This window comes from Chelonoidis abingdonii, chromosome 7 (assembly GCF_003597395.2).
Source record: "Chelonoidis abingdonii isolate Lonesome George chromosome 7, CheloAbing_2.0, whole genome shotgun sequence".
NCBI lineage: Eukaryota > Metazoa > Chordata > Testudines > Testudinidae > Chelonoidis > Chelonoidis abingdonii.
The window spans coordinates 4688426-4715481 of NC_133775.1; the positions used below are offsets into that span (position 1 = coordinate 4688426).

General features: G+C 41.0%; 1 protein-coding gene and 1 pseudogene across 6 annotated transcripts in view; both read left to right on the forward strand.

Annotated features, from left to right (window-relative positions):
- MAST2 (microtubule associated serine/threonine kinase 2) overlaps window positions 1-27056 on the forward strand; it is a 368160-nt gene that overhangs the window by 243655 nt on the left and 97449 nt on the right. For all 6 annotated transcript variants that reach the window (XM_075067585.1, XM_075067581.1, XM_075067582.1 and 3 more), the window contains one exon: window positions 18741-18832. In XM_075067585.1, the coding sequence (XP_074923686.1) occupies window positions 18741-18832 (92 nt within the window). The remainder of the gene's footprint in view (window positions 1-18740; window positions 18833-27056) is intronic.
- On the forward strand, window positions 7329-10103 carry LOC142047137 (zinc finger protein with KRAB and SCAN domains 2-like; annotated as a pseudogene).

Here is a 27056-nt window from a genome sequence, read left to right on the forward strand (position 1 = left end):
AAAAAAAAAAAAAAAAAGCAACAAGGGAATAAATGAGCTGCATACCTAGAAAGAGGAGAAATAAAGTATACTGACTGAAAATAAGGCGTGATAACATACGGGAAAACTTGAAGGGAGGGAGAGTTGAGGAAAGTAAAGCACAAAAGAGGATCATAGTACTACATGGGGAAAAGAATAAAAAATTCACTTTAAGAGCAGGAGTATGTGGGGCAAAAATTGCTGGAGACAGTAAATACACCAACTTGTGCAGAGATGGGGGGGGGAGAAGGAGAGAATATGCAATGGTGCCCCAGTTTGGGATTTTGAGAGTACGTTCAAGTGTATCTTTGTATTTAGCTTCACTCTGGAATAAACCCAAAATGTCTGGGAGGCGCTTAACATGAAGAGTAGTGTGGAATGTTGACAGTAACAAAGGGAGTTTGGGTGGTGAAGGGAGCTTGATGTTGTGGGGATTAGTTGATTGTGACAGCACGTTGCTCTGGAAGAGGATTTTCGGGAGAGTGGTGGAGTTGTATATATTGAAGAACATATTTTTTAACAAGACATGCACAAAACAACTCAGTAATCTTATTTGAGTAACCCTCATACACCCATTCTCCAATTTCCCCATATGGAATCTAGGTAGCATAGAAACCACATGACAGGAATTGAGGGGCTAGATTCTTTACTGCTGTTGGACTGTGCATTTGTGTTGAGAGAAGTTCTGAATCGGATAGGTATTTAGCCACACTAGAGAGTATTTGTTCTAAACCTATCTGGTATGTTTTATGCAGGAAAGATATTAAAATCATGTTCAAAATAATAAATGTCTAGCACTTATATTGTGCTTTTATCTTCTAGCAGTTGACAAGTCGATTTTTTTTATAATGTTCCTTCTACAGATGGAGAAATTGTTGCAAAGATCTTGTGACTTGTCCAAGGCTCCATATTACATCTCTTAAATTGAAACTTTTTGGGGCAGGGGTCTGTTTTTGGGTTCTGTGTTTGTATAGAATCTAGCCAAATGGACTCCTAAATGCTACTGCAATACTGATATCAATTAATATGTCAGAGCCAGAATTAGAAATAGGGTTCTTGGCTCCACATCACTAGAGCATTCAGCTCTCAACTATGGTATCCAGCATGGACTCTGATTACAGTCTAAGGCCTGGTCCACACGACACATTTAAACCGAATTTAGCAGCGTTAAACCAATTTAACCGTGCACCCATCCACACAACGAGGCCCTTAATATCGATATAAAGGGCTCTTTAAACTGGTTTCTGTACTCCTCCCCGACGAGAGGAGTAGTGCTGAAATCGGTATTGCCATGTCGGATTAGGGTTAGTGTGGCCGCAAATTGACGGTATTGGCCTCCGTTGTGTTGTGAGAGAGACTTCGCTTCTCAACTGTGAAGGGGCTGCTCTTCTATCTTGTATTTCTGCGCTTTCAGGGCAGGGAAAGGCAAGTCCACCAAAGTTCATGAAAAGTGCCTTATCGCTGCGAACGATTTTCGGCTGCACTGGCGAAGTCTCCCACACCTGCAAAACATTGGGGGTCCCACCAGTCTGTGCTTGTTTTCCCAGCCCTCAAATCGTGCGTTCATATGGCTAGAAACCTGCCCCATTTAGCAGCAGGATCTCCAAAGCACAGGGCGCCCGCGGTTTTTGAGAGATTCTGTGTCCATGTCCTCATCCACTCTCGTCGCCGTGCTGCCGTAGTAGCCGCCTCCTCCTCGCCTGGCTTTGCAGGTCATGGTTCAGCATAGACTGCACGAGAATGCGCGAGGTGTTTACAACGTCCACGATTGCGGTCTTGATCTGAGCAGGGTCCATGCTTGCTGTGCTATGGCGTTTGCACAGTTCACCCAGGAAAAAAGGTGCGAAAAGGTTGTCTGCTACTTTCACGGAGGGAGGGGTGAGGCTGTACCCAGAACCACCCGCGACAATGTTTTTTACCCCATCAGGCACTGGGATCTCAACCCAGAATTCCAAGGGGCGAGGGAGACTGCAGGAACTATGGGATAGCTACTCACAGTGCAACGCTCCAGAAATCGACGCTAGCCTCAGTACATGGACGCACACCACCAAATTATTGTGCTTTGTGTGGCTGCGTGCACTCGACTTTATACAATCTGTTTTACAAAACCAGTTTATGTAAAATCAGAATAATCCTGTAGTTTAGACATACCCTAAATGAGACTTTCCTAACACGTCATTTGGTCTGGAGAAGTCTAGGATTTTCCTGCAACTTTCTTGCCTTTTTTCTAAATATCCGTCTCCTTTATCCGTTGCAAGGAGTAGTGCCTTTGCTCACTTAGAAAGATGATGACCGTTTCACCAGATGGGGCAAAACCTGTTTGATGGTGCTGAAGAGAGCAGACCCCAATAACTGGTATTGATGGGACACTCTCTGTAAGTGATTAACTCCAGCAGTCAGGAGTCTGCAAAGTAAACCAGTAATGTTACTGGCTGGGTAAAGTCATTCCCTACCTGAGGGCGAGGAATAATCAGCCTGCTATGTGCTGGGCATGTAGATTTTTTAATTCATTTTGGCTGGGGCAGAGGGTTGTTTTTCATTCACTAGTCGATGATTTCTTTCCAATAATTTGTTTCCTTGGAATAAATAATGTACTGGCATTAATCTAATCCTGACAATATTTTAAATTTGGTCAGATATGATACTGTTTATGAAGTGGAGAAGACATTTTCTCACAATTCTATTTTGTGGTGGAAGTATTCAGGATCTTTGGCAAATAATCTCTTGTCAGCATTCATACACTCTGTTGAAAGGGCTTTGGTTGCAAATCGTAATGATAGCATGAATTTTAATTCAATGGCTTTCAGCAAAAAAGATACTAAATGCTTTTTCATTTGGTACAGTATTCAAATACAAAATGTTTTTTTTATCGCATTACTATAGGTTCTAGTTATTTAGCATATATAGCATAGCGGTTGAAATGTTGCAAATAATTAGATAGTGTGTATCTGAACACCCTTCACATGAATGTTCTTGGTTGTTACTCCAGTATGCAACAATATTAAAATTCTCATATTCCCTAGAGAACCTGAAGCTCTATTAAACCAACCTGATTCTGAGATTATTTCTGCAAAGCAAACATAAGACTTTGCGTGTTTAATGATGCACTGTTAGACTAAAAGTAGATTTAAAATACAAATATAAATTATTTTTATACTAAGACTTTTAAAACTGTGATTAGCTAATAAAGAGGTGGTTTATTGACATGTAAGATTAGTATGTCTGATTTTTAAGAAAATGTATTATTAAAATGAACTTTCCATTTTTTACATGATACAGCTTAACGTGGCTTCTATATGAGCATATTTTGATAGGCGGAATACTTTTATATATTAATACAGTTTCATATCTGAAAAACTTACTATTTTAATGTATAGCTTGTAGGATAGATGTTCGGGATGCATCTGCATAGGGTGTTTAGAAAATGTTAATATAATTCTTTTCAACAATGTAAATTTATACTATGTAAGTGACATGGACAAAAAATATTTCAAACATTTCAAACAATGTAAACTAACTTTGCAATTTTGTGAGACTGATTTTTTGACATCATATTTGGTGGGCTACAAACTTGAAAATAAAATTAATCTTTTATGAGAACTGCTGAGAAGAGACGTACATACAGAGCTAATTCCTGTTTGTGAAGCATTCCAAATTTGGAAAATACAGGCGGGGAAAATGGAAAATAAAAACATCTAGGTCAGCTTTTAGGGTTTGGCTTGTTAAACCACCCCTCTAAGAAATCCGTGTATTATCTCATCTCAGTGTAATGCAATAATAAGATAGATGTAGACTGTGATGCCTATTCTCTGCGTGTTTGACAAGGGTAGTGTTTTGTGTTTTTCTTATTATATACTGCATATGGATACTCTTCTAAAGATTAGCAATTTCTTTTCCATGAGTTTATTTGCTTCCTGAAATGAAAAACAGAAGATGGGGTTATTTTTTTGGGGGGGAGGAAGGGAGCGAGGGGGCATAGAGAATGTATGCAGAATGACAGAGGATAACATGGGGTTTGATTTATATTGAGAATGGCTATCCTCTTCATTGTAATTCACTGTGACATTTGTTTCATTTGACTTGGCAGAGTTCTTCCTCTATTATTAATAATTCAAAAGGTCTAGACTGTACTGAGTGGATGGGGCAGGTGTGCAGCAGCTAGAAACATTGGACAAGTTCGACATTAATTAGCTGACCAATTTTAGCCTTGCCTTTCACAGTTCAGAGAGATCCCTTTCCGACTTGTGAGGTGATTCTGCATCTCGAACTTAATTTCTAAATAAGAAAATGAAAAGAGGTTATGTAAAAATCAAAACAGTATTTTAGATGAAAATTTGCTTTTAACTGAATGAACCATGACCATTCCTCATAGAAAAAGGAACAAATGTTCTAGGCATCTTAAAGCTGTATGCTTCATAACCTTTGCATTGTTAAGGACTTATTCTCTTTAGCTGATATATTCATTAAAATGCTGAAACATGTGGAATGCTAATAGAAGTAAGTTTGAACTCCAAGAGCATCTGGTCTTGTATTACTGTAACCTTTAAGACAGAAATGTTCTCAGATCTTCACTATTGTGTTCATTGCCAACTGAATGTATAGCTTTTGTATTTAAGTGTGGTTATTGTTATTCCCACTAATATTTCTCTTCCTTTGCCTCTTAACAAGAAAAAGTTCTTCCTTTGTTCCCTCCCTCTAGCTGAGCACTAGTGCAAAAGTGCAGCCTAAAGTTGCATTACCTGACAACGATATCTTGTATTTCCAGTTATTGTCTGTCAGATGTGCAGCTGCTTTCACAGTCATATATAGAACTACCTTAATTTACAGTTAGACAGAAGGATGCACTATAGTGGGCCTTATGTGATGCTTTCTTTTCTCGTGGGGAGTGTGGGGAAAAGGCTCCAGCCAATCTGGGAATTGGTTGCTTCTCCTCTGTTTAAATAGGGAGCTGTACCAATCAGCTGACAGAAGACTATAGTGCCACTCCCCACAGGGCTGGTCTGCACTAGGGGGGCAGGGAGGGGAATCGATCTAAGATACGCAACTTTTGCCACACTGTTCATGTAGCTGAAGTCGAAGTATCTTAGTTCAACTTACCTGGCTGTCCTCACAGCAGCTAATCGACTGCTATGGCTCCCCCGTCAATGCTGCTTACTCCTCCTGCCGAGGTGGAGTATGGGCATTGATTCGTGGAGCGGTTTATCACGTCTAGATGAGAGGTGATAAATCGATCCTCAATAGATTGATTACTACCAGACGATCCAGTCGGTAGTATAGTCGTACCCAAAGGGACAGAGTAGTGCCCAGAAAATCCTCCCAGGCTGGTACCCTGGAGCACCAACTCCCCCTGCGCCTTCCGATTCAAGGCATCTCATCAGATGGTTTCTCACACTGAGACTGAGGTCATCACAATTCTTGATACTTCAGTTCCCCCATCCTTTATGGCAAACTGGATGGTCTTAGCCAAGGATAGTTCAATTCTAGACCAGTTTTATGAAAAAATCCTTCATTCTGTTAGAGGCTACTTGTTTTTCTTCTCAGGCTGTGGGGTTAGAAAATGACTTGGTCTTTAAAAAAAGAAATGGTATGACTTGGTACTTAGAGGGTTCAGTATTTACCTCAGTGCTTGTTAATCTCCTTTGGATTCAAGATGTGTGCAACAACCTGGAAGCTGAGTGCCACAATTAAAAAAGAAGATAGAGCTCACTGTCTTTGGTGGTGTCTCATATACACTGACTGGCAGAGATTTGATTAGGATACTGGCTCAGGTGATGGTGGCAGACAACATTCTGACTCATCAGTTCCCTCAAGTTTCAGCTATCCTCAAGCTATTGGGAGTTAAGAGAAATCTTTCCCTGAGGGCAGGTTATCCCATATATGCCTATAGCCAAATTTCTTCCTAAGAAGAAGCAGTTCTGGCCACTGTCAGAGGCAGACTACTGGACAAGATCACTGACCCACGCAGTATGGCAGTTGCTAAGTTACTATCGATGTACACCTGATAAGGACATTGAATATTCAGATCAATGGGCTCAGCAGAGAACTGATGTATCAGGCAAATGAGCGCAATCCCAATGAGTTTGCCTAAGAATTTCTAGCTGCTAGAGGATTCTAGAAATCGATCCAATCACTAAGTGAACAAACCAGAAAGTTACCAAATTCCCAAGTAGTTTCAAGGAGCTGAGAGCTGTCACCACAGGGAACACGGGTAAAGACCCAGTCCTGGCCCTTCTAGGAAATCGGCACTGGGAAGCGGGGTCTTCAGGTTGGAGGTGGGGTTAGAGTGGAAGATGGGGATAGAAATGGGGAGCAGAGGCTCAGCTAGGGGAGGCAGGAGTGGAGTGGGGGAACTACCAGGCGTTGAGTGGGTGCAGGGGCAAATGGCAGACAGGGATGTAAGAGGTAATAGTGGGTAGGGGAGAGGACACAGCTGATCCAAATGAACTAACAAACTGTTCGTGTGGACTCTGCTGCCACACTTTAACAGTTCATTGCTTTGCTTTGCTTTGATCTAGTCCTCTTTGAAACAGGACTAAATAAAAGCGAGCTAACAAACTATTCATGTAGACCCTGCTGCTGCTGCCCGTTAACTGGTTGTTAGTTTGCTTTGATCTAGTCCTGGTTCAGAGGACTAGATCAAAGCAAACTAATCAGTGGTTAATGTGTGGCAGCAGGGTCCGTATAAATGGCAGAATTCACTGTTCTATGACAGTGGTGACCTTTCACAGTGGAGTTGAAATAAATGGCAAAATTAATGGATTCCATGACAGTGGTGACCACTGAGACAGAATCATAGAATCACCTAGATGACTTCAGGCTTGGGCCCTATAGTGCTAGATGCTGTGTGAACACAAAATGCAAAGGTGGACCCTGTCCCAAAGAGTTAATCTAAGTAAAGACAAGAGTGAGCAGGTGGATATAGACAGATGGAGGACAAGGGAAAACTGCAACAGTATTGGTCAGCATGATAGGCAGTGATCTCAGCACATCAGCTTACTTGCCATTGTCAAGTGTTTTGTAGGCACTGTGGCAGAGTAGAGTTTTAAAGAGGACACCGAGGTTATTTTGCGGTTGTTTTCAGAGAGCTCCTCCCACATGTGAAAGAGCAGAATAGAAGAAAGCAAGAGGGCGGTTGACTGAAAATGTTAAAAGTGGGCAGTGAAGGCTGGCATCATTGAAAGTGAAGACAAGTAGTTTGCATTTGATGCAATGGAGAGAGAGGAGCCAGTGGCTGGATGCAGAAAGAAAGGAGATGTGGTCAAGGCTTTGAGCCAGGAAAATGATCTCTGCACTTAGCAGCAGTGTTTTGAATGGCTATAAGGGACAAGGTTGCATTTGCTAAGGCCAAAGAAGAGGATGTTGGAGTAGTTGAGATACAAGACGATGAAAGCCTGGATGAGAGTTTTAGCTGCGTGGCTGAGGAAGAAAGGCTGTATGTTAGAGATGTTATGCAAGAACAATCATCAAGATTTAGACATAGCTTGGATGAGAGTATCTAAAGAGAGGGTCAAGTCAAAGATGGCATCTGGGTTCGAGACCTGAGTGATAGGGAGGATAGTGGTGTTGTCACAGTGATTGAGGGGCTTTTGAGGGGTGGAGATGAAAGCTCTGCGTCTGTTCAAATACAATTTCCTGCTCTGCTACAAGCTTCCTGTGTAACCGTGGGCAAGTCATTTTGGCACAGATTTGTGTAAGTGTTTAAGTATTGCTCTGCTCAGCATGGCAAGGCCTTACATGACTTAGGAGCCTGTCTCATTTTGAAAAGTGACTTGGGAACTCAGCAGCCTAAGTCCAATTGACTTTCATTGAGACATACACTCCTAAGCATCCAAATTGCTTAAGACTCTGGCCTGGTCTACACTGTGGCATTAGATCGACATATGCCATGTTAGGTCGAATTTATAATGTGCATGTCTACACTACTGAACCCTTTCCACCGACCTAAAGGACTTGTGAAATTGACACCTGTATTCCACCTCGGCAAGAGGAGTAGCACTAGGGTCTGCCTTCCCAAGTCGAATTAGGGGTAATGCAGACACAATGCTGTGTAATTTGATGGGTTTGGCCTCAGGGAGGTGTCCCAGAGTGCTCCAGTGTGACCACTCGGGACAGAACTTTCAGTTCCACTGCAGTTCAGCCAGGTACACAGGAAAAGCCCTGGGAACTTTTGAATTATATTTCCTGTTTGATCAGTGTGGAGAGCTCACCAACACAGCTGACCATGCCTGCCCAGGGCCGCAAACATGCTCCAGTGTGGAGCATACAGGAGATACTGGATCTGATTGCTGTGTGGGGAGAAGAGTCTGTGCAGGCAGAGCTCTGAACTAGAAGAAGAAATGCTGACATCTATGCCAAAATCGCGCAGGGGATGGGGGAAAATGGCTATACCAGGCACACACAGCAGTGCCGTATGAAAATAAAGGAACTCAGGCAAACGTACCAGAAGACAAGGGAGGCGAACAGTCACTCTGGTTCTGAGCCACAGACATGCTGCTTCTATGAGCAGCTGCATGCGATTCTATGCAGGAACCCAACCAGTACCCCAGCGCTCTCCGTGGATACCTCCCAGGGGCCCCAGGTGGCCATGGGCAACAATGAGGAGGACATTGTTGATGCGGAACAGGAAGAGAAGGAGGAGAATGCATAGCTGGCAAGCTTAGGATCCATTCTCCCCAACAGCCAGGACATTTTCCTAACTCTGGAGCCAATCCCCTTCCAGGACCTACTGTTGTGGGACTGTGATGGCGGGGAAGGCACCTCTGGTGAGTGCACACTTATAATCACACTACAGAGGTTAAATGCAATTGTGGTTAATGTTTAATTTGAGATAAACAATTGAGATACAGTGGCGGCCAGTCCAGCTTCGCAAAGGGTACTTCCTGGAGAAGCCTGTGCCAACAGTTTCCCCACCAAAAAATGTCCCTGGGTGTGCCCTGACATCTCTTACCCTTTCTTGTGTGCTTACCATGCCTGCTTGCAAACTGAAATCTGCTGCCCAGTGCTCTGCCATGGGTTGTACCTTACTGGTAGGCGCTTCCTTTAAAAGACAAAATGGGGCCTCATACTCACAGCAGTAAATATACATACAATATGATGGGGGTTAATTTAGCTACAACGAGTCAGGAAAAAGATCTTGGCATCATCATGGATAGTTCTCTGAAGATGTCCACGCAGTGCTCAGAGGTGGTCAAGAAAGCAAACAGGATGTTAGGAATCATTAAAAAGGGGATAGAGAATAAGACTGAGAATATATTATTGCCCTTATATAAATCCATGGTACGCCCACATCTTGAATACTGCGTACAGATGTGGTCTCCTCATCTCAAAAAAGTTATTATAGCACTAGAAAAGGTTCAGAGAAGGGCAACTAAAATATGTAGGGTTTGAGAGGGTCCCATAACGAGAAAGATTAAAGAGGTTAGGCTCTTCATCTTGGAAAAGAGGAGACTAAGGGGGATATGATAGAGTTATAAAATCTGAGTGATGTGGAGAAGTGGATAAGCAAAAGTTATTTATTTATCCCATAATACAAAACTAGGGTCAATAATGAAATAATAGGTAGAGGTTTTAAAACAAATAAACGGAATTTCTTTCTTCACAGCGCACAGTCAACTGTGGAACTCCTTACTGAGGAGGTTGTGAAGGCTGGGACTATAACAGTGTTTAAAAGGGAACTGGATAAATTCATGGTGGCTAAGTCCAGAAATGGCTATTAGCCAGGCTGGGTAAAGAATGGTGTCCCTAACCTCTGTTTGTCAGAGGATGGAGATGGATGGCAGGAGAGAGATCACTTGATCATTGCCTGTTAGGTTCACTCCCTCTGGCGCACCTAGCATTGGCCACTGTCGGTAGACAGATACTGGGCTAGATGGACCTTTGGTCTGACCCGGTACGGCCATTCTTATGTTCTTACGTTCTTATTCCCTGAAGTGTTTCATTCATTGCAAGAGTTAGCCTTGTGTTTTCAGCAATGTATGTTTTTCCTTGAAGCTGCAACATTGTCTGTGGGTGCTTCCTCCACACCAGCGCAAAGGCTGTCCCAGATTAGAAGGCGAAAAAAGCGGACACGGGAAGACGTTCTGTGATTTGATGCATTCCTCTGAGACTGACAGGGTCCAGCTGAATGTATGGAGGCTTACACTGTCAGAGAGAATGCACAGTGATAAAGAAGGCAGAAAGCATGCAGGGATCAAGAGCGTAACGCGCAAGAGGAGATGTAGTGGCTTATGGGGGAGCAAAGAGACATGTCGAGGTGTCTGGTTGAGGTGCAGGAAAGGCAGCTAGACCTTAGAGTCCTGCTGCACCCAGTGATGAACCAGCTGCCCTCCTCACCAAGTTCCATATGCTCCTCTCCCAGACATCCTGGAATGTGTGTGTGTTGAGGGGAAGAGGGGAGCCCCGTTATCTGTTGAACTCAACTCCAGGGGATGGTTCATGGAGCAGAAGGCTCTCATTCCTACAGCTTTGATTGCTAGACAGCACAATTGTAGTAAGCTACATGTCCTTGCCCCTCCCCCGCCATGTTATCAGACCCTTCGACCTGGGTTATCTTTGCTATTCATTGCTGGCTCTGTTCAGTGTTTGTTAGCACAATAAAAATGCATGAATTGAAGACAAGAGGCTCTTTATTCACAGTGCACATTGTGGTTGGTGAGGGTTTGCTTTACAGGGCGGTACATGCAAAAAAGGGGGAAGCTTAGTAAGGAACAACACACACAACTGTCACATCTGTGTTAGATCATTTATGAAACTGGTTTTCAAAGCCTCTCAGAGATGCCTCAATGTGTTCTTCTTATTGCCCGGTTGTCTGGCTGCTCGAAAGGGGCTGCAAGGCATTCTACCTCAACCCCCCACCCTGCCAGAAACTTTTCCCCCTTACTTTCACAGATATTATGCAGTACACAGCAAGCAACAACAATGGGAATATTGCAATCGCTGAGGTCTAACCTAGTGAGTAAACTGCGCCAGCGCCCCTTTAAACATTCAAAGGCACATTCTACCACCGTTTTGCACTTGCTCAGCATATGGTTGAGCTGCTCCTTACTGCTGTCCAGGCTGCCTGTGTACGGCTTCATGAGCCACAGGAGCAAGGGGTAGTCTGGGTCTCCAAGGAAACTATTGGCATTTCAACATCACTAGTGTTAATTTTCCCGTCTGGAAAGAAAGTTCCTTCTTGCAGCTTTCTGAAGAGACCAGAATCCCTAAAGATGTGCACGTCATGTACCTTTCCCGACCACCCCACATTGATGTCGGTGAAATGGCCCTTGTGATCCACTAGGGCTTGCAGCACCATTGAGAAGTACCACTTGCAGTTTATGTTCTCTTTGGCAAGGTGGTCTGGTGCCAAGATAGGGATGTGCGTTCTGTCTATCGCCCCACCACTGTTAGGGAACCCCATCACGGCAAAGCCATCCACTATGTCTTGCACATTTCCCAGAGTCACGACCCTTCTTAGAAGAAGTGAATTGATTGCCCTGGCTACTTGGATCACAGCAGCCCCCATGGTGGATTTACCTACTCCAAACTGATTCCTGACTGACCAGTGCAAACTTCCACAGGGCTATCGCCTCTCACTTCTCAACTGTCAGAGCAGGTCTCATTTTGGTATTTATGCATGTCAGGGCTGGGGAAAGCAATTTGCAAAGTTCCATGAAAGTGGCCGTACGCATTTGAAAGTTATGCAGTCACTGCTCCTCATCTCATACTTGCATAACTATGCGGTCTCACCAGTCTGTGCTTTTTCTTGGGCCCAGAAGCGGTGTTCCACTGTGTCAACAAGCCTGGCTGCCACTGCCAGCGTGTCCAGATTGCTCCGTTACATGGCTTCCAGCAGGGGTATTTGCGAGGTATCACATTCTTCCATGTGGCAGCTCCTGGCTGGGCTCTGCAAATATCGCAGGATGATGTGCGAGGTGTTTGTGACGCTCACAACAACAGTGTACAGCTGAGCAGGGTCCATGCTTGCCGTGCTATGGCATCTGCACAAGTAACCCAGGCTTAGGTGCGTAAATGATTGCTGTTGCTTTCAGGGACGGAGGGAGGAGACAATATGTACTCAAAACAACTCCCGAAAATGTTTTTGTCCCATCAGGCATTTGGAGCCTAACGCAGAATTCCAATCGGCAGCAGGAACTGTGGGATAGCTGCCCACAGTGCATCGCTCCGTGAGTCGATGCTAGTCATGATAGTGAGGATGCGCTTCGCCGATGGAATGTGCATAGAGGGGACATGCAGCATTGACTTTGTAAAATCAGAGAAAAATGTCGACTTAAATAAATGTGACCTAATTTCGTAGTGTAGACATGCCCTGTGACTCCTAAGTTACTTATGTCTTGCATTGTTGAGTGGAGCAGTGCCTAAATACCTTTACAAATCTGGACTTTAGTTTCTCTTTGCCTCAATTCCACTCTGTGCAGTTGGGATAATAGTATTTCCCTAATTTACAGAAATGCTGTTAGGATAAATATATTAAATATTGTGAGATGCTCAGGTATATGGTAATGGCGGCTATATAATTACCTAAGGGCACAGGTGGTGATTTTATTTTTGCTGGTGGGTGCTCCTGTCCCCTCCCTCCCTCTCCATGTTAGCGGTGGGCTGGGCCTCGGGAGGAAAGAGGCAGGGTGGGGCCTGAGGAAGAGGCTGAGGGGAAGCGTGGCCTCGGAGTGGAGCGCGGGTGGAGCAGAGAGTGGGACCATGGCCCAGGCGCTGGGACCAGCAAAAGATTAATCTGGCCCTATGGGTGCTGAGCACCCCCATTATTTTTTACAGTGTGTGCTTGAGCTGCAGTGCACCCACTGAGTCAGCATCTATGCCTAACGGTACATCTACACTGCAAGAAAACAAAACAAACAAAAAAACCCACAGCAGCAAGTCTCAGAGCCCTGGTCAACTGACTTGGGCAGCTCACGCTACAGGGCTAAAGATAGCAGTGTAGACATTCCTGCTGGAGCTGGAGACTAGGCTCTCAGACCCACCACCTGGCCAGGTTTCAGATCCTGGGCTGCAGCCCCAGGAGGAAAGTGTATACTGCTATGTTTAGCCCCATAGCACAAGCCAGGGGGTCACTGCTACCTAGATTCAGATTACTGAATGAGTTAGAAGTGGAAAGAAAGATTTCCTTTACAAATAAATAGGGTTTCTGCAATGAAGCATTTAGTAGTCTGGAACCCTCCAAGGCCTTTATATGTTTATGCTCATAAATAACTAGTTGTTGTGCTTGTTATTTACAAACCAATTGCAATTTTATATACATTTTTAAAACGAAATGTTACAATCTTAGTCTAGTCAGAGACTTGCAGTGTTTATCTGGTTTACTTCTTTAGTAACCTGCAAGCAAGTTTCACTTATAAGAATTTGGTCGGTGTATGTTCCAGATAGATGCACACAAACACAAGTTTCTCTTTAATGGAGAGAAGTGAACAGGCTGGACTGAATGAGTGTTTGCAAGTTAGAACGTAGTTCTAGGAAGCCACAGCTACACAATGGCAAAGATGAATAAGACATATTCATTATATAAATGTGTGTGATATCGTAGTGTGTAGCGTACCAAATCTACAGAATGAACAATAGCAATGTTTTTCAGTTGTTCTGGGGTGAACAACTCTTAAACTATTATTGAATGTGAAAATAATCACTTTGAGCCAGATGCTTACTCGTTCTTATCTATTTTGAAGAACTAATTATTCCTGTTGTCAGTTCTATCAAAGCTTACAAAATTGCTTCCATCTCTAAATTACTATAATTAAAGCTATAACTTCCATATCTAGTTAACGTTGCCATGCAGCTGGTGCTTTCATTAACGTGCAGATTTCAGATTTGAATATTTTGCTCCATTGTGAACAAAAATTCTTAAATATTTGTTTTCATCTTCAAAATGTCTGTTTCTCATAAAAAGAACTTTTTGTGAAATATGTCAACAAAAGACAGTTAAAGATCTTGTCTGAAAGTTGCTTTTAAAGGCAGAGGAAAATCCAGTTAATAATTAACCTTGGTTTAATGCTGTTTATTGTTAGGGTTAGGCAAGACAAGTAATCAGAGATAATCTTCTGCAGCTGTATTAGTTCTAAAATATGGATTCCATTTAGTAGGCATGACTCTACTGTACATCAAATATTGAGCCCACTTGTTGGATTTCTGGAATGAAATCTGCTCCTAAAAGTGATAGAACTTGAAAAGTGCAACAGGTTAGTCAAGCTTTTAAAAAACCTGGGTTGTTGTAAAGAAATCACTAGTTAGAACACAGACTTCTCTTATAACCCTTAATTCTTCTATAAAAGAATTGAGGATTAAAATAGAAATCTGCATGATTTTTTAACAATTTTACTGAAGTTAGAATTTATAACAAAGCCTATCCAAAGTTTCATATAGTTGGTGTAAACTTTTGTCTACTATAGATACATTTTTTCTGTTCAATCTTGCATTGGCAAGGAGATAGACTGGAAAAACCTGGTAGTTTCTCTTTCATCTCTAATATCTGTGATTCTAAGGTACTATTTAACAACAATGAATATATTTATTTATTCTCTCATTGGCTTTTCTGTGGTACTTATTCCCATAGAGTAAACTCCTCACTGTCATTAAGAAATGTTCCTCACGGTACCCCTGTGAGCAAGAGAAGGAGCATGAGTGAATTTTGGTGTTAAAATTATTTGATAATTGATTATATTGTAGATTTTATTGAAACTGAAATATTCATTGTTTTCATTGTCAGCCAGAAAGTGAATACAAAACTAGGTGTATTAGTTAGTCTTTTACAGAAGCTTGGAATAAAATGACTCAAGATTTGTTAGTATGTTACTGGTTCAAAACCACTAAGATTGCATATAGCAATCAGGTACTTCAACAAACGTTCTCATAAATTACCTTGGAAGAAGAGTGTCTAACTACAGAGTACATGTCAGAGAATCCAAAACTAGTGTCCAGTTTCCCAGTCCAAGTCCAATGTCCTGTAGTGTTCAATTTCAAGAATGCACTTAGAGTATTTTTTAGCACATGTAACAAATGTTATTTTTACTGCAGGGAGAGCAGTTAACTCTAGAAATAATTTAAATGATATTTTCATGGTGTCAGTAAAGGTATTGTTACAAATCTCTCAACATAAACAACTACCAGTTTATTGTGTCTGGTAAAAATAATTGAGATTTAAATTTTTTTTTCTAGATCCAGAATAATTTTTGACAGTACATAGTTTTTGTCAAGAATACAGAGTGTGCAGTCCAAGTAGTGTGGTGTGCAAAGAGCCGATATAGTTGACAGCAGTAGTAGTCTGAATTTGACATGATTCCAAATATGTTTAGCATGTTAGTTATCTATTGCACAAATCTGTGGAAACAGAGAAATCCTATAGTAGTAAATTACACCTTGTTTAAATTAAAGCAATGCAGGGTTAAATTTTGAGCCATAAGGGATATCTAGGTAAAATCTGTTGTTATCAAAGTCCACATCTTGGGTTCAATTGTAAAAGCAGGACAGGGTGAGGTCAAAGGCAGGGGATAATTTGGCTAGTCTTTTATGGGTTTGATTAAAATAATTAAGTAAAAGTAATTATTGGCTTATAGACAATTATAAAACTCAGTGTATGTGAGCACTGGGTGAGAGTTTTCTTTCTTGTTAAAATACTAAGAGGCACGTAGAACTAATCTTAGTGCTGTAACCATCTGACTTCTAATTTTGTAAACTTTGTCCTTCCTTTTCCCTCCCATTTTTGTTGCTGTCTTCTGTCATGCCCTGTCTTATCTTGTAAGCTCTTTTGGGCAGGGAAATGTCTAGCACAGTTTGGAGAGTTTATAAATAGTAAAGAGTTTAAGGCCAGAAGGGACCAATTAGATCATCTAGTCTGACCTCCTGTATATCACAGGCCCTTAAACTTCACAGCTACCTCTATACTGAACCCAATAACTTGTTTGATTATAGCCTATTCTCTGGAAAGACGTCCAGTCTTGATTTGATGGCATCCAGAGATGAAGAGTCCACCATGTCCCTTGGCACTTTTTTCCCAATGATTAATCACTCTCATTGTTCAAAATGTGGGACTAATTTGAATTTGTCTGGCTTCAGCTTCCAGCCATTGGTTCTTGTTATGCCTTTCCCTGCTAAAGAACCATTTTTTCACCCAGTATTTTCTCCCAGGAAGGTACATCACTGTAATCAAGACACCTCTCAAACTTACTTTTGATAAGCTGAGCAGTTAGAGCTTTTGAAGTCAGTTCTTTCACTGTAAGGCATTTTCTCTAGCCCTCAAATAATTTTTGAGGCTTTTTTCTGCATCCTCTCCAATTTTTCAACAACCTTCTTAAAATGTAGACACCAGAACTGTAGGCAGTATTCTACTATTGGTCTTATCAGTGCCATGTGTAGAGGTGAATCATCTCGCTACTCCTGTTCACTGCTTCCCTGCTCATATAACCAAGAGTTGCATTAACCCATTTTTGCCTCAGCATAGCCCTGGGAGCTCATGTTGAGTTGCTTATCTGCTGTGACCCTTAAACTCTGTTCAGAGTCCTTGCGTTCCAGGACACAGTCCCTTGTTCTGTAGGTATGACCTTCATTCCTTGTTCCTAGATGTATAACCTTGCGCTTGGGGCTGTGTTAAAACATGTTTTGTTTGATGGGCCCAGCTTCCTGAGCGATCCAGATGTCTCTTTGACTGCCTTTCCCTCCTCATTAATTATCACTTGCCCAAGACTTGCATCATCTCAAATTTTAGTAGTTGTGATTTTATATTTAATTCCAGATCAGTGATGAAAATGTTGAATAGTGAAGGGCCTAGTATTGACCTGCCTAGAATCTGACCAGAAAGACCCCCATTTAACGTTTGCCTATTGAAAACTACTTAATTTTCATATACAATACTTCATATTAAAAACTTTGGTTGTGTTTACTGTGGCAAGGGTTTATTATATTAACAGTATAAATGGTATGCTTCTCTGGTATTAGTCTTTGAACTCAGTATTCTATTTTGTGTTCTGCAACAATGGAACAGAGTAACTCAAGATGCACATTAAGAATCTATTTATAAACTATGAGATTTTAAGCTTCTCGGGCTCATGCTGTTAGGTTTTGCATACTATATGCAAAGTAGCAATCAATTTTTGAATAGACTCTTACTGAATAGTACTTAAATGTAAGTGAGGATTGTATTGAATCAGCTGTATAATTTTCACAGAAATTTTAGGTACACTAAAGAGCTAGAGTGGCAGCTAATGATGCTTCAACTTTACTGTAATTTATTGGCCGTTCAGTTGTGATTTTTTTCTGTTTTTAGCATACTCTAACTTCCATTTTGAACAACCAGAAAAGCTTACTATGTTCAAATAAAAATTGAACATGTGACTGTAAAATAATTTTCCATTAAATTGTGGTAATTGGGAGTGTGATAACTGCTGAAATGTAGTGTTAGACTAAAAAGACCAGTGAACATTTCAGTACCTAATATTTTGCAAACAGAGTTTGGAAACAATTATGTCAATGAGAAGCTTTGTATCACATCTTTTCAGTGGTATGCATTAACTGCTTATCTTGTTACAAGACACTATAAAATAATATCAATTTGATTACTGTTAATTTTTCTTTCCTGCCATGCCACATAATTTCCAACATCATTTTAGTAAACTCTATCTTGAGAGCCACCAGAGCAAAGTAGAAATGCTTTATGATAACTGAAAGAAGCTTGGAATTCCTGTTGTCAAATTAATCTCTAGCAATTCATGAGATGCTGCTGCTGAACTCATATCACAGTTTGAATAGGAACAAAAACAAAGATGGTAATTAGAATGTGATTTTATAAACTGGAACCGCACAGCTTCTTTGGTCTAAAAACATTTCCCTGGTCCATTACAATTGCTTTTAGGACTAACTAAACTTTTCCAAGAACTGGACCTGGACGAGTGAGCAAAGGGAGAAAACACTGATCTCTGGAAACAGGCTAATTTTGAAACCTCTCAATAGCAAGTAAATAAATACATAAATAAATAAAATGCACACAGGGTGCCAAACTCATTAGTGGAGTAATTCCATTGAAGTCAATGGAGTTGCACCTGTTCAGAGTTTGACCCTGAAACTTTGCTCAGTTCATGTTATTGTGGATGGGTATTACAGCACCTGTAATGAAGACGCTTTGATTCGCAGGGTTTGTTTGGAACTCACCTTTTGGATTTCCTCGCTTTGAAGGGTGAAATTCCACTTGCATCTTCATGTGCTCTTTGCAATTTTGCTAACACTAAATTAATAAGAAAATAAATACATTGGTCAGTATTATATTCTCACGATATGAGGAAATAGCCGTTGCAATAAATTTTAATATCTAACAATATAACATATAAAATAAATAATTTACAAATCGAAATGGAAGTACACACTGAAATGATGTAAACGTTTTACTATTTGTGTTTTTGTGATATTAAGAATTGATAAAGCATGTGTTTTTCAGAAAGGAGTGAGAAATTTTTTTGGTAAACTATATTCACTGATCCAAACAGCATGCAACACAGAATGCATTAATGTAACTTCTGCAGTGTATTATAAAATCCTGTTGTTGACCTAATAACTTTTAGCCCTGTGTACTTATTATTTATCTGCAGACCCAACTTCAGAATTAAGTACATGAGGAAATGTGAAGATACTGATCCTAGTCAGCAATAGGAAATCTTGCTGGTTCTTCCTAAAAATACTGTGGTCCTTTGTTTAAAATGGATCCTAATCATTATTTCATTTCATTTCAGTTGTCGGACGAGCAACAGGAAGAGCTTGATAGTAACATCCAGCACATCTCCAACACTCCCACGACCACACTCCCCGCTCCATGGACATACAGGTAACCAGGGAACTGTTGTATACCTGGGAATCGTTAGTAAAATTATTTCATTATTCATTACTATTAACTGAGTCCTGAATTCACTAAATTGTGTGTGATTTGTTAATTCATTTTCTTAAGTTCATTGACAAAGGGGTATAGCATCTTTTACTTCTAACTAGATGTTTGTGCCTCACTCATCACCATGGTATCTGTGTCCTCCTCTGATGCTGTAAATGATTTAGCCATATTGAGTGGGTACTAATTTTTTTTAGATATAAAGAAAATAACAAATGATTATTTTAATGAAAAAAAGTTGATTTTATTCTGTGAAATGTAAAGAAGGCCTGGGCTCCCGTTCCCTTCATCCTGCCTTCTTCGTACATGGAATGACCTCTCATTCCAGGTGCTCCAGTCCTCCATTGTATTCTCCATCAAATCCTTCTGAAGAACTTACCCCTTAAACACTAGCCTGTATCACCCTAATCCCCTATTCTCCCAAAAGAAATGTAAGACAACGAGGACTGCTAGCTAGCTGAATCTTCATTGTACGAGCAGCAGCTTGGAATTTTGGGCTCTGTATAGGGTTATAAATCTGTCTGGCAGAGGGCATCCAGGAAATGCCATGCAGTTAGACAATGACTGTGTGGAGACTGTCAAAAAGCTAACTTTTTAAAGGTGGCCACTGTTGCTGTTTAAACATGACCAAATTAAAAAAAGTGTTGCTAGTGAAATAATTTGAATAAAATGTAATGCTTGTTTGAACTTTCTTGTAATATTCCCTCATAGTAACAATAGGAGATACTAGCTGCTACTGCTTGGCATGCCAGACGTCACATTCCTTGAAGTAATAATGTTTCTTTGTGGTATAGATTTTAGAGTTTGTTTCCACTTCACTGTTGCCAAGCCCAAGGGAGATTTCTGGTTTGCTCTAAAACTTTTGGTACAGTGTATTTCTTTTACTAACAGCATCTGTTTTCCTGGCCCTAGCTGTCTCATTTGTGTTTCTGGCAGTTACAGACTGCGACATCAGTATTGTTTTTGGTCTGTTATTTGTGGGTAGTTTTAATTACAGTTCTTGTTGTAGCAATTGCAAGTTTTTTAATATTTCATAATGGGAGGGCAGAAGGGGCGTGAGGCTCTAGGTGCCCTGCCGTCTGTATTGAACATACCTTTACTGTGCATACCAGTCTCCCTTCCCACTGAAGAACCTTCTTGGTTGGCAGGTGAGCTTTCTCTCTGAATAATAGCAGGCCAGCCTTTGCAGCTGCTACAGAGCCCACATGCCTCCTTTTTAGTTCCTTCTATGGAACTTTTCCAAGGACCTAGGAAACCCAAGAAAATAGCCCTCACCTTAGAAGGGAGGAAAATATGAAGGCACCCTCCAAGTATAAGATATTCCCGATCAGACAGGTATCCAAGATGCTGCAATTCCAATCCCCAGCCACAGACAAAAGATGAAAAAGGATATCTACTTTTCTGGAAAAGGTGACCCTGAGAGAGCCTTCTCAGTCTACTCTGAAGAGCTGGTTTTGACCCTGTCCTGGTGGGGAAACTCCAGAGTCTAAAATAACCTTACCAAGAAGCATGAATAGACTTCAGTAACATTCCGCAAACAACATTCTTGGTCTCTGCTTCCTTACTATAATATTATGTTCTTCAAGTGTTTGTCAGCATGGATTTCCCTCTTGGTGCATATGCGCTCATGTGTATAAGATTGGATTCTTCTGAATAGCAGTGTTCATGGGGGCCACACCTGTGTCCCAGCCACCCTCTTGCTTCCCATAGTTGAGGGCATAAGTGGTTGGATGGCTGCAACCCACATTCTGTTCTGCATAGTGGGAAGGGATAGCTCAGTGGTTTGAGCATTGGCCTGCTAAACCCAGGGTTGTAAGTTCAATCTTTGAGGGGGCTGTTTAGGGGTCTGGAGCAAAAATCTGTCTGGGGATTGGTCCTGCTTTGAGCTGCTACAGAGCCCACATGCCTCCTTTTTGATTTGAGCAGGGGGTTGGACTACATGACCTCCTGAGGTCCCTTCTGACATTCTATGAGCTTCTATAGGTTCTTACATTGTGCTCATCGCTATAGTATTGGAATACCTTTCAGTAGTGCAAAAGCACTATGGCTAAGACCTTTACCACATTTCTATGAGAACATCTTTCCTGGTAGCCATCACATCAGCTAGAAGAATAAGGGAGATCTGGATCTTCAGGGTAGGCCCTCCATTAACAGTCTTTCATAAGGATAGAGTCACTCTTAAACCCAAAGTAGTCTCCAACTTATATCAATCAGTTAGTTCACCCCCCCTGTTTTCTTCGTTATGCTGCATTTTGCCCCAGGTGAAATAACGCTCTACATGTTGGTTATTGGGAGAGCATTGTCCTTTTTATGTAGTTAGGACCAAGCCATTCAGGTAATGCCCAGACTCTGGTGTTTGAGAGTTGTTCGGGACAACCTGTCTTGTCCCAGAGGCTGTGCAGATGGGCCTCAGACTGTGTTATGACTTGTTAAAACTGGGCTAAGAAAGATTCCCTCTGGACACATTAGGGCTTATTTCACTAGTATTCAAGCAACTTCTGCAACCAGTTTGGATAGCATCCCCATATCAGAGAGTTGTGGATCAATAACATGCAGCTCAATGCACACATATACCACTCTCGATGCCCCAGTTCAAGGGTGCAGATCAAATGCGAGTTTTGGTAAGGCAGTCCTACACTCTTTTCAAGTAGGGCTTCCCTTTCCCATCTCCAGCTAAATGGGTGACTGCTTGTCAGTCACCAAGAGTGGAATTGGTGAGGATGATTGCTCAAAGAAGAGAGAATGGTTACTAAACCTGCAGCAACCATGGTTCTTCAAGATGTATTGTTCACACCAATTCTGTGTGACTCACCATACATCCTCTCTAGGCACAGCCCTTTCTTATGGGATTCTTACTGGCAAACGAACTGAGTGCAGATTGTGACTGCCTCACAGCACCTTTCACTCTCAGCTGCGAGAAGTTTAGAGGGTGGCTGGGGCACAGGCCTGGCCCCAATGGATGCTGCCATTGAAAATAATCCAATTTTGTGCACATGAGATGCATGCACACCAAGAACTGAATCTGTGTGGAAGCACATCTTGAAGAACCACAGTTACTGTAAAATAAGTAACTGTTCTTTTCATTATGTTCAGAGTTACACTGTCATCCAGCGTAAGGATCCCCTAACTACACTGTGACGTACAAAATTGAGGAAAATACTCAAGAGAAACTACAAATTGGTAGCAGCTCAGTTGGAGGTAGCCATCTACTGCTCTGTTTCCGGGGCCTCTTATCATGGATGGGTGACATCCAGCTTTAAAAAAAAAAAAAAAAAAAAACCCTCCAGAGAGAGCCTAACCACTGCCCGTTGATTTTTGACAGAATTAGCACTATTATCTCAGGATTCCCTAAAAGCACAGTCATTGATGGACAGACTCTGTTGTGAATTATTTTAATGAAATTCTCCTGTAAAGATTTCAGGATCTTCAGCTTGAATTTTAATGGAGCCCTAAAAATAGTCACCAAGGCATTTACTACTTGCTGCAGAATCTCAAAGAAAGCACCCTCAAATCCAACAGTTCTGGAAATGTCACAACTCAGAAACTTGCCACAGAGCAGTTCCACTTCCCTATGTACTCACTGTTTTTTGTATTACTCTCCATGCCCAGAGTGTTTCTTCAAAAATAGTGGTGGTGATAGCAGCAGCTGTACAAAAGGAGTAGCTTAGAGAATATAGGATTTTTCACTGGTAAGAGCCCTCCACCTGTCTAGGTATTTGTACAGTGCTTATTACTCTTAGTACTCATCTTCCTATGTTAGGGTTTAATTGATTCCATTTTAGTTATGGAAGTGTTCAACTAAGAAGGTACAAAAAGATGCCCCTGAAAATGTGAAATACATATTTTTGTTTGGATTGATTGCTGTCTGACAGAGGGCCCCAAACTCAGGTGTAGTTTGACATCTATATTTGGTGTGTGTAGGGGGGCAACTCCAGTCAGACCAATGGGGTCATGCGTGTGAGGGGGTGGGGGAGTGTCAAATTCTGAGTTTACCTGAGGTTTTCAGTTGGGGGTGGCAACCCTCCCTGGCCCCCTCCAAACTACACCTATGCCCAACTATACAGTCTACATAAGTGTGGCCATATCACAGAAAACAGGAAGGATTTTTTTTGTGGGTGTGTGTGTACACACAATAGAAGATGCTTCTTTTCTCTCCACCATCCCATTTCTCCCAACCCACTCCCAAAATGAAAAGTTGGTCTTCACTTTCTTGTCATTATGTCAAATTTCCCTACACCATGTTGTGCCAGAACGATGTGGCATAATGATGTCTAGAAACTAGAGTAACTGAATAGCGGTTTGTCATGGGTAATTACTTCAAGTAATCCTTTCCGATGTGTTCCTATATTGCATATCGGATTTAACCTATTAATTAAAAAGATACACTTTGTAACCTCCAAGACTGAATAGTCTGTAGAGAAAAGGAGAAATTACCAGATAATAGGAGTTCTCTAAAGGTAGAATACTTGAGTCACCTTTCTCCCCAAGAAAGTCATTTATCTGTAGACAAAGTCAGATTAATATTAGAGCTCTGTGTGTGTCACAAGTCTTTCTCTTAAACATTCTAGGCAACTTGTGGAATGAAGAGGCCAGGCTGTCATGGTGGTTTGATTCATTTTATAACTGTAGATGACAACCATGCCTGTGCACTTACACAGTTAAAAAAGCATATAGTGAATTTCAAAGCATTAAAAAGGACCATTCTCAAATGGCCTTCACTGCACTGAAAACAAGCTCTTCCCTAATATCCACTCCATAATCTCACTTGCAAACTTTAAATACCAAGAGGCATACAAACAAGCTAGGAAGGGTTCTTAGAAGGATTCATTTTACTAAGTATCATTCACCACAAAATTAAATTCATCTCAACACCTTTACCATAAGGTTCCTCTTGCTGGGATTTGCCAATTAGATCAGTGTGCATGGAACAGTACAATCCATTCAGGAAGAGCTTTATTTTAACAGTCCTTGATGCTGGAAAATCATATGAAACAGTATAAAGGGGGACCAGCTGAACAGGGTTTTCCCGTCGTTTGAGGATGCAGCAGCAAGTTCTGGATGTTCAGAGAAGGGGGTTTCTGTGATCTCTTTTAAAAAGTAAAACAAGGGGAAATGATGGATACTGTGACTTCCCTGTGATCAGCTTCAGGCTCTGTTTTATTTACAAAGCAAGCAACCACTGAAAACTGTTCTAGGAACTTTCATTGGCTGTTCACCTGAGAGGTGTTCCATACAATGCCATTTATTGTTGTAAGCCTGCTTGTCTACCCCTGTATGAGAGAGACAATCCTGTGAATATTATTGCCAGAGAACTCCAACTGCAAATACTATTCTTATTATTAAACTGTATTTTGAGTAGTTAACATACTGATCCATTCAATCTTCTAGCTCTACGCCCTAGTTTGTTAAAGGTCAGATCTCTCTAATACAGAGAGTATTCCAATAATGTAGTACTTCAGAACATTGGGAGTGCCAATTGTGCATATTTTTGAAAATTCAAATTAGTAGAATGAGGATTCTATTTAAAATGTACTGTAAAACTTCGGCAGAGGAGTCATGACAAGAAACATAATAGTGCATTATTAACAAACATATCGGAAAAATAAAGTGCAGAAAATTGTGATAAGACCATATGAGTACAGATAATATAACAGGACCTTTTAGTACCATGTATAATCTCACCTTTGTAATATTCAACTTCCGTTTAAGATTTTAAGCAACAATATGATAGCTACATTATAGTCATTTAGTCTATTCCAGGTATCTTCACAGTCCTGTTGCGCCTGACCCCTTGAACTCCCACAGAAAGCAAAATTAAATCAAAAAACAAAACAGAGAATCTTTCTCCCCAAAAAATCAAAACAAATGCAAAACCCAGAATACATAACTTGAAGCGGACTATCTGCTTTGAAGATGAAACCTTCATTCTGGAGAAGTCTGTCACAGCTGCATAATTAAGACTGAATTGAAGTTTGCCCTTGAAGGAGGGAGTCATTCTCTTGATTTATATGAAGAATAGAGCAGACTATTCTTCCCAAAAGTACAGCATTTAGTGAGGTTCCTGAATGAACTTTCTGAGAACATACAAGTAAATGTGCTTATTAGTGATCCATTTAAAGTTAGTTAATATTTCTTTAAGAAATGTAGCACCCTGCATCAACTTTTTTTGGGTTCCAAATAATCTCAGCTCAAGCGTTGTCTGTCTACATAAAAATTGGCAGACAGGTCAATCTCGAGTAGAACATATGCAATGGGTAGTCTTTGAAAACAAACTGTTATGATCAATGATAGTTTTTTCCATAGCTGAAAGTTTCTCCTTTAGCAGAAGCTCAGAAAGAATGTTTTCCTTCAGACAAATTAATGAAGGATTGTTCTTTGTGAAAATAGTTACATTCTCATAGTCCCAATGGGACTCAGGCCACAGGATGTACTCAGTTAGTACAGCCTTTTTCACAATGTCCTCTATTTCTCATTGTTCCCCAAAGGACCAAAGTCACAGGCTGCCTTTAGTAACACCTTCTGCTGCTGCCTCCGTTCACTTGCTTCTCTCAATGTCCCTCTCTGCGTCCTGACAGAGGAGGGAGTCGTCATCTTCCCTGAGGACAGCTTGATTTCACTTTCATTGGGAACAATGGGAGGCAATGTAAAAAATGCTTTTACCAAAAATTGCTTACTTAAATTTCTCTGGAAATGTAGTCATTCTATGTTTTGCATTTATGAGCTGACTTTGAAATGCTTCAATAATTTATCCTTCCCCCAGGCATTAGAGCTCTACTTATCCAAGGCCTTATCCTGACATTCACTTCACTTCACTTGAATACTGCATGCATCTTTTTTCCCATCAAAGGCGGGGATATTTATTCTAGTAACTTTCGTTATGCTCGTATTAAGTGCTTGACTACTGCACACTTCGCTTGGTGAGAGAAAACCCATATTATTATTATGATTATTCTGCTAATTCATTGTAGAGCTTACCAACTAAGCGAGTGTCATTTAACAAGGCATTTTAATACTAGTTGGCTGGCTTGGACTCACATTTATCTTTCTTCTCCTTAAATAATTTAATCACGTGCCGTCAAATTATTTTTCAAACAGAACTATATTAATGTGAACTAGAACCTTTTAGTTTGCTCCTGTAACGCCCAGAGAGGAGAGTTTGCACTGGTATTCATATCCCATACTATGAACTGCAGGTCAGTGTAGACATAGTCCCAGTTGCCTAATAATGACACGTAGCTGAAATGGAGGCGTATCCCATTTATCTTTAGCTTTAGCAATCTTTAGTGTAATTAAAAACTTATAATCAAAATAATTTTGAGTAACTGAACTAATTGAGTAATGAGACTTTTTCAAATTTCAGTATTATCTATGTGGGTGTTTTAACTCTTTTCAGTGTGCTCGGTCTGGTACAGAGATACTGTACTACTAATTCCTTGGTATCCTCGTTTTCAGATTTGTATGACATATTTCTATCCAGAAGTTTAATTAGGTCCCATGTGAGTGGTTTCTAGTTCAAAAATGAAAAGCAATTAGTTCTTCTACTCTACTCAAGTCTGGGTGAAGCTTTTGAGAAGCTTCAGGGAGAAGGAGAATTTCTACTTTCCTTTAAAAATTTCCCATCTGCTGTAATTGAAGAAATTTTAATAAGAGAAGCCCAAGTGTGTTGGTCTCACCAGGCAAAGATGTTATAAACCTATTTATTCTGTGAGCAAAGGTATATTCTCCTGTTGCTCAAGGGTTAGAATTGCTACTATTGGACTGAGACTCCTCACTCTTAGTCTCAAGTGGTGCTTTTACAAAGAGTGACTACTACTCATTAGATAAATCAACACACTGATACAAGAATGTTAATGATATAGGAATGAACCTTTACATGTCCTAGATATGTCAAGGGAAAGGGAGTGTGGCTGAGTCATCCTTTCAGTTCAACAATCCCAGAATGCCCTCATGGGGCCACAGACAGCCACTGCTTCATTAAAGTTGCACCTGCCCTCCACAAACACGACATTCAACATGGAGGCTGAATGGCCTGAAAACCTCAGAGACTGCAGTCATGCTGCATGCTGTGCATAACTCATGTATTTTGAGTCCTGTCTGCAAAGCAATAACAGCAGTGGCCAATGGCCTGCCAAGCTGAGGAGCACAAATTCTGTGAAGGGTCCATGAC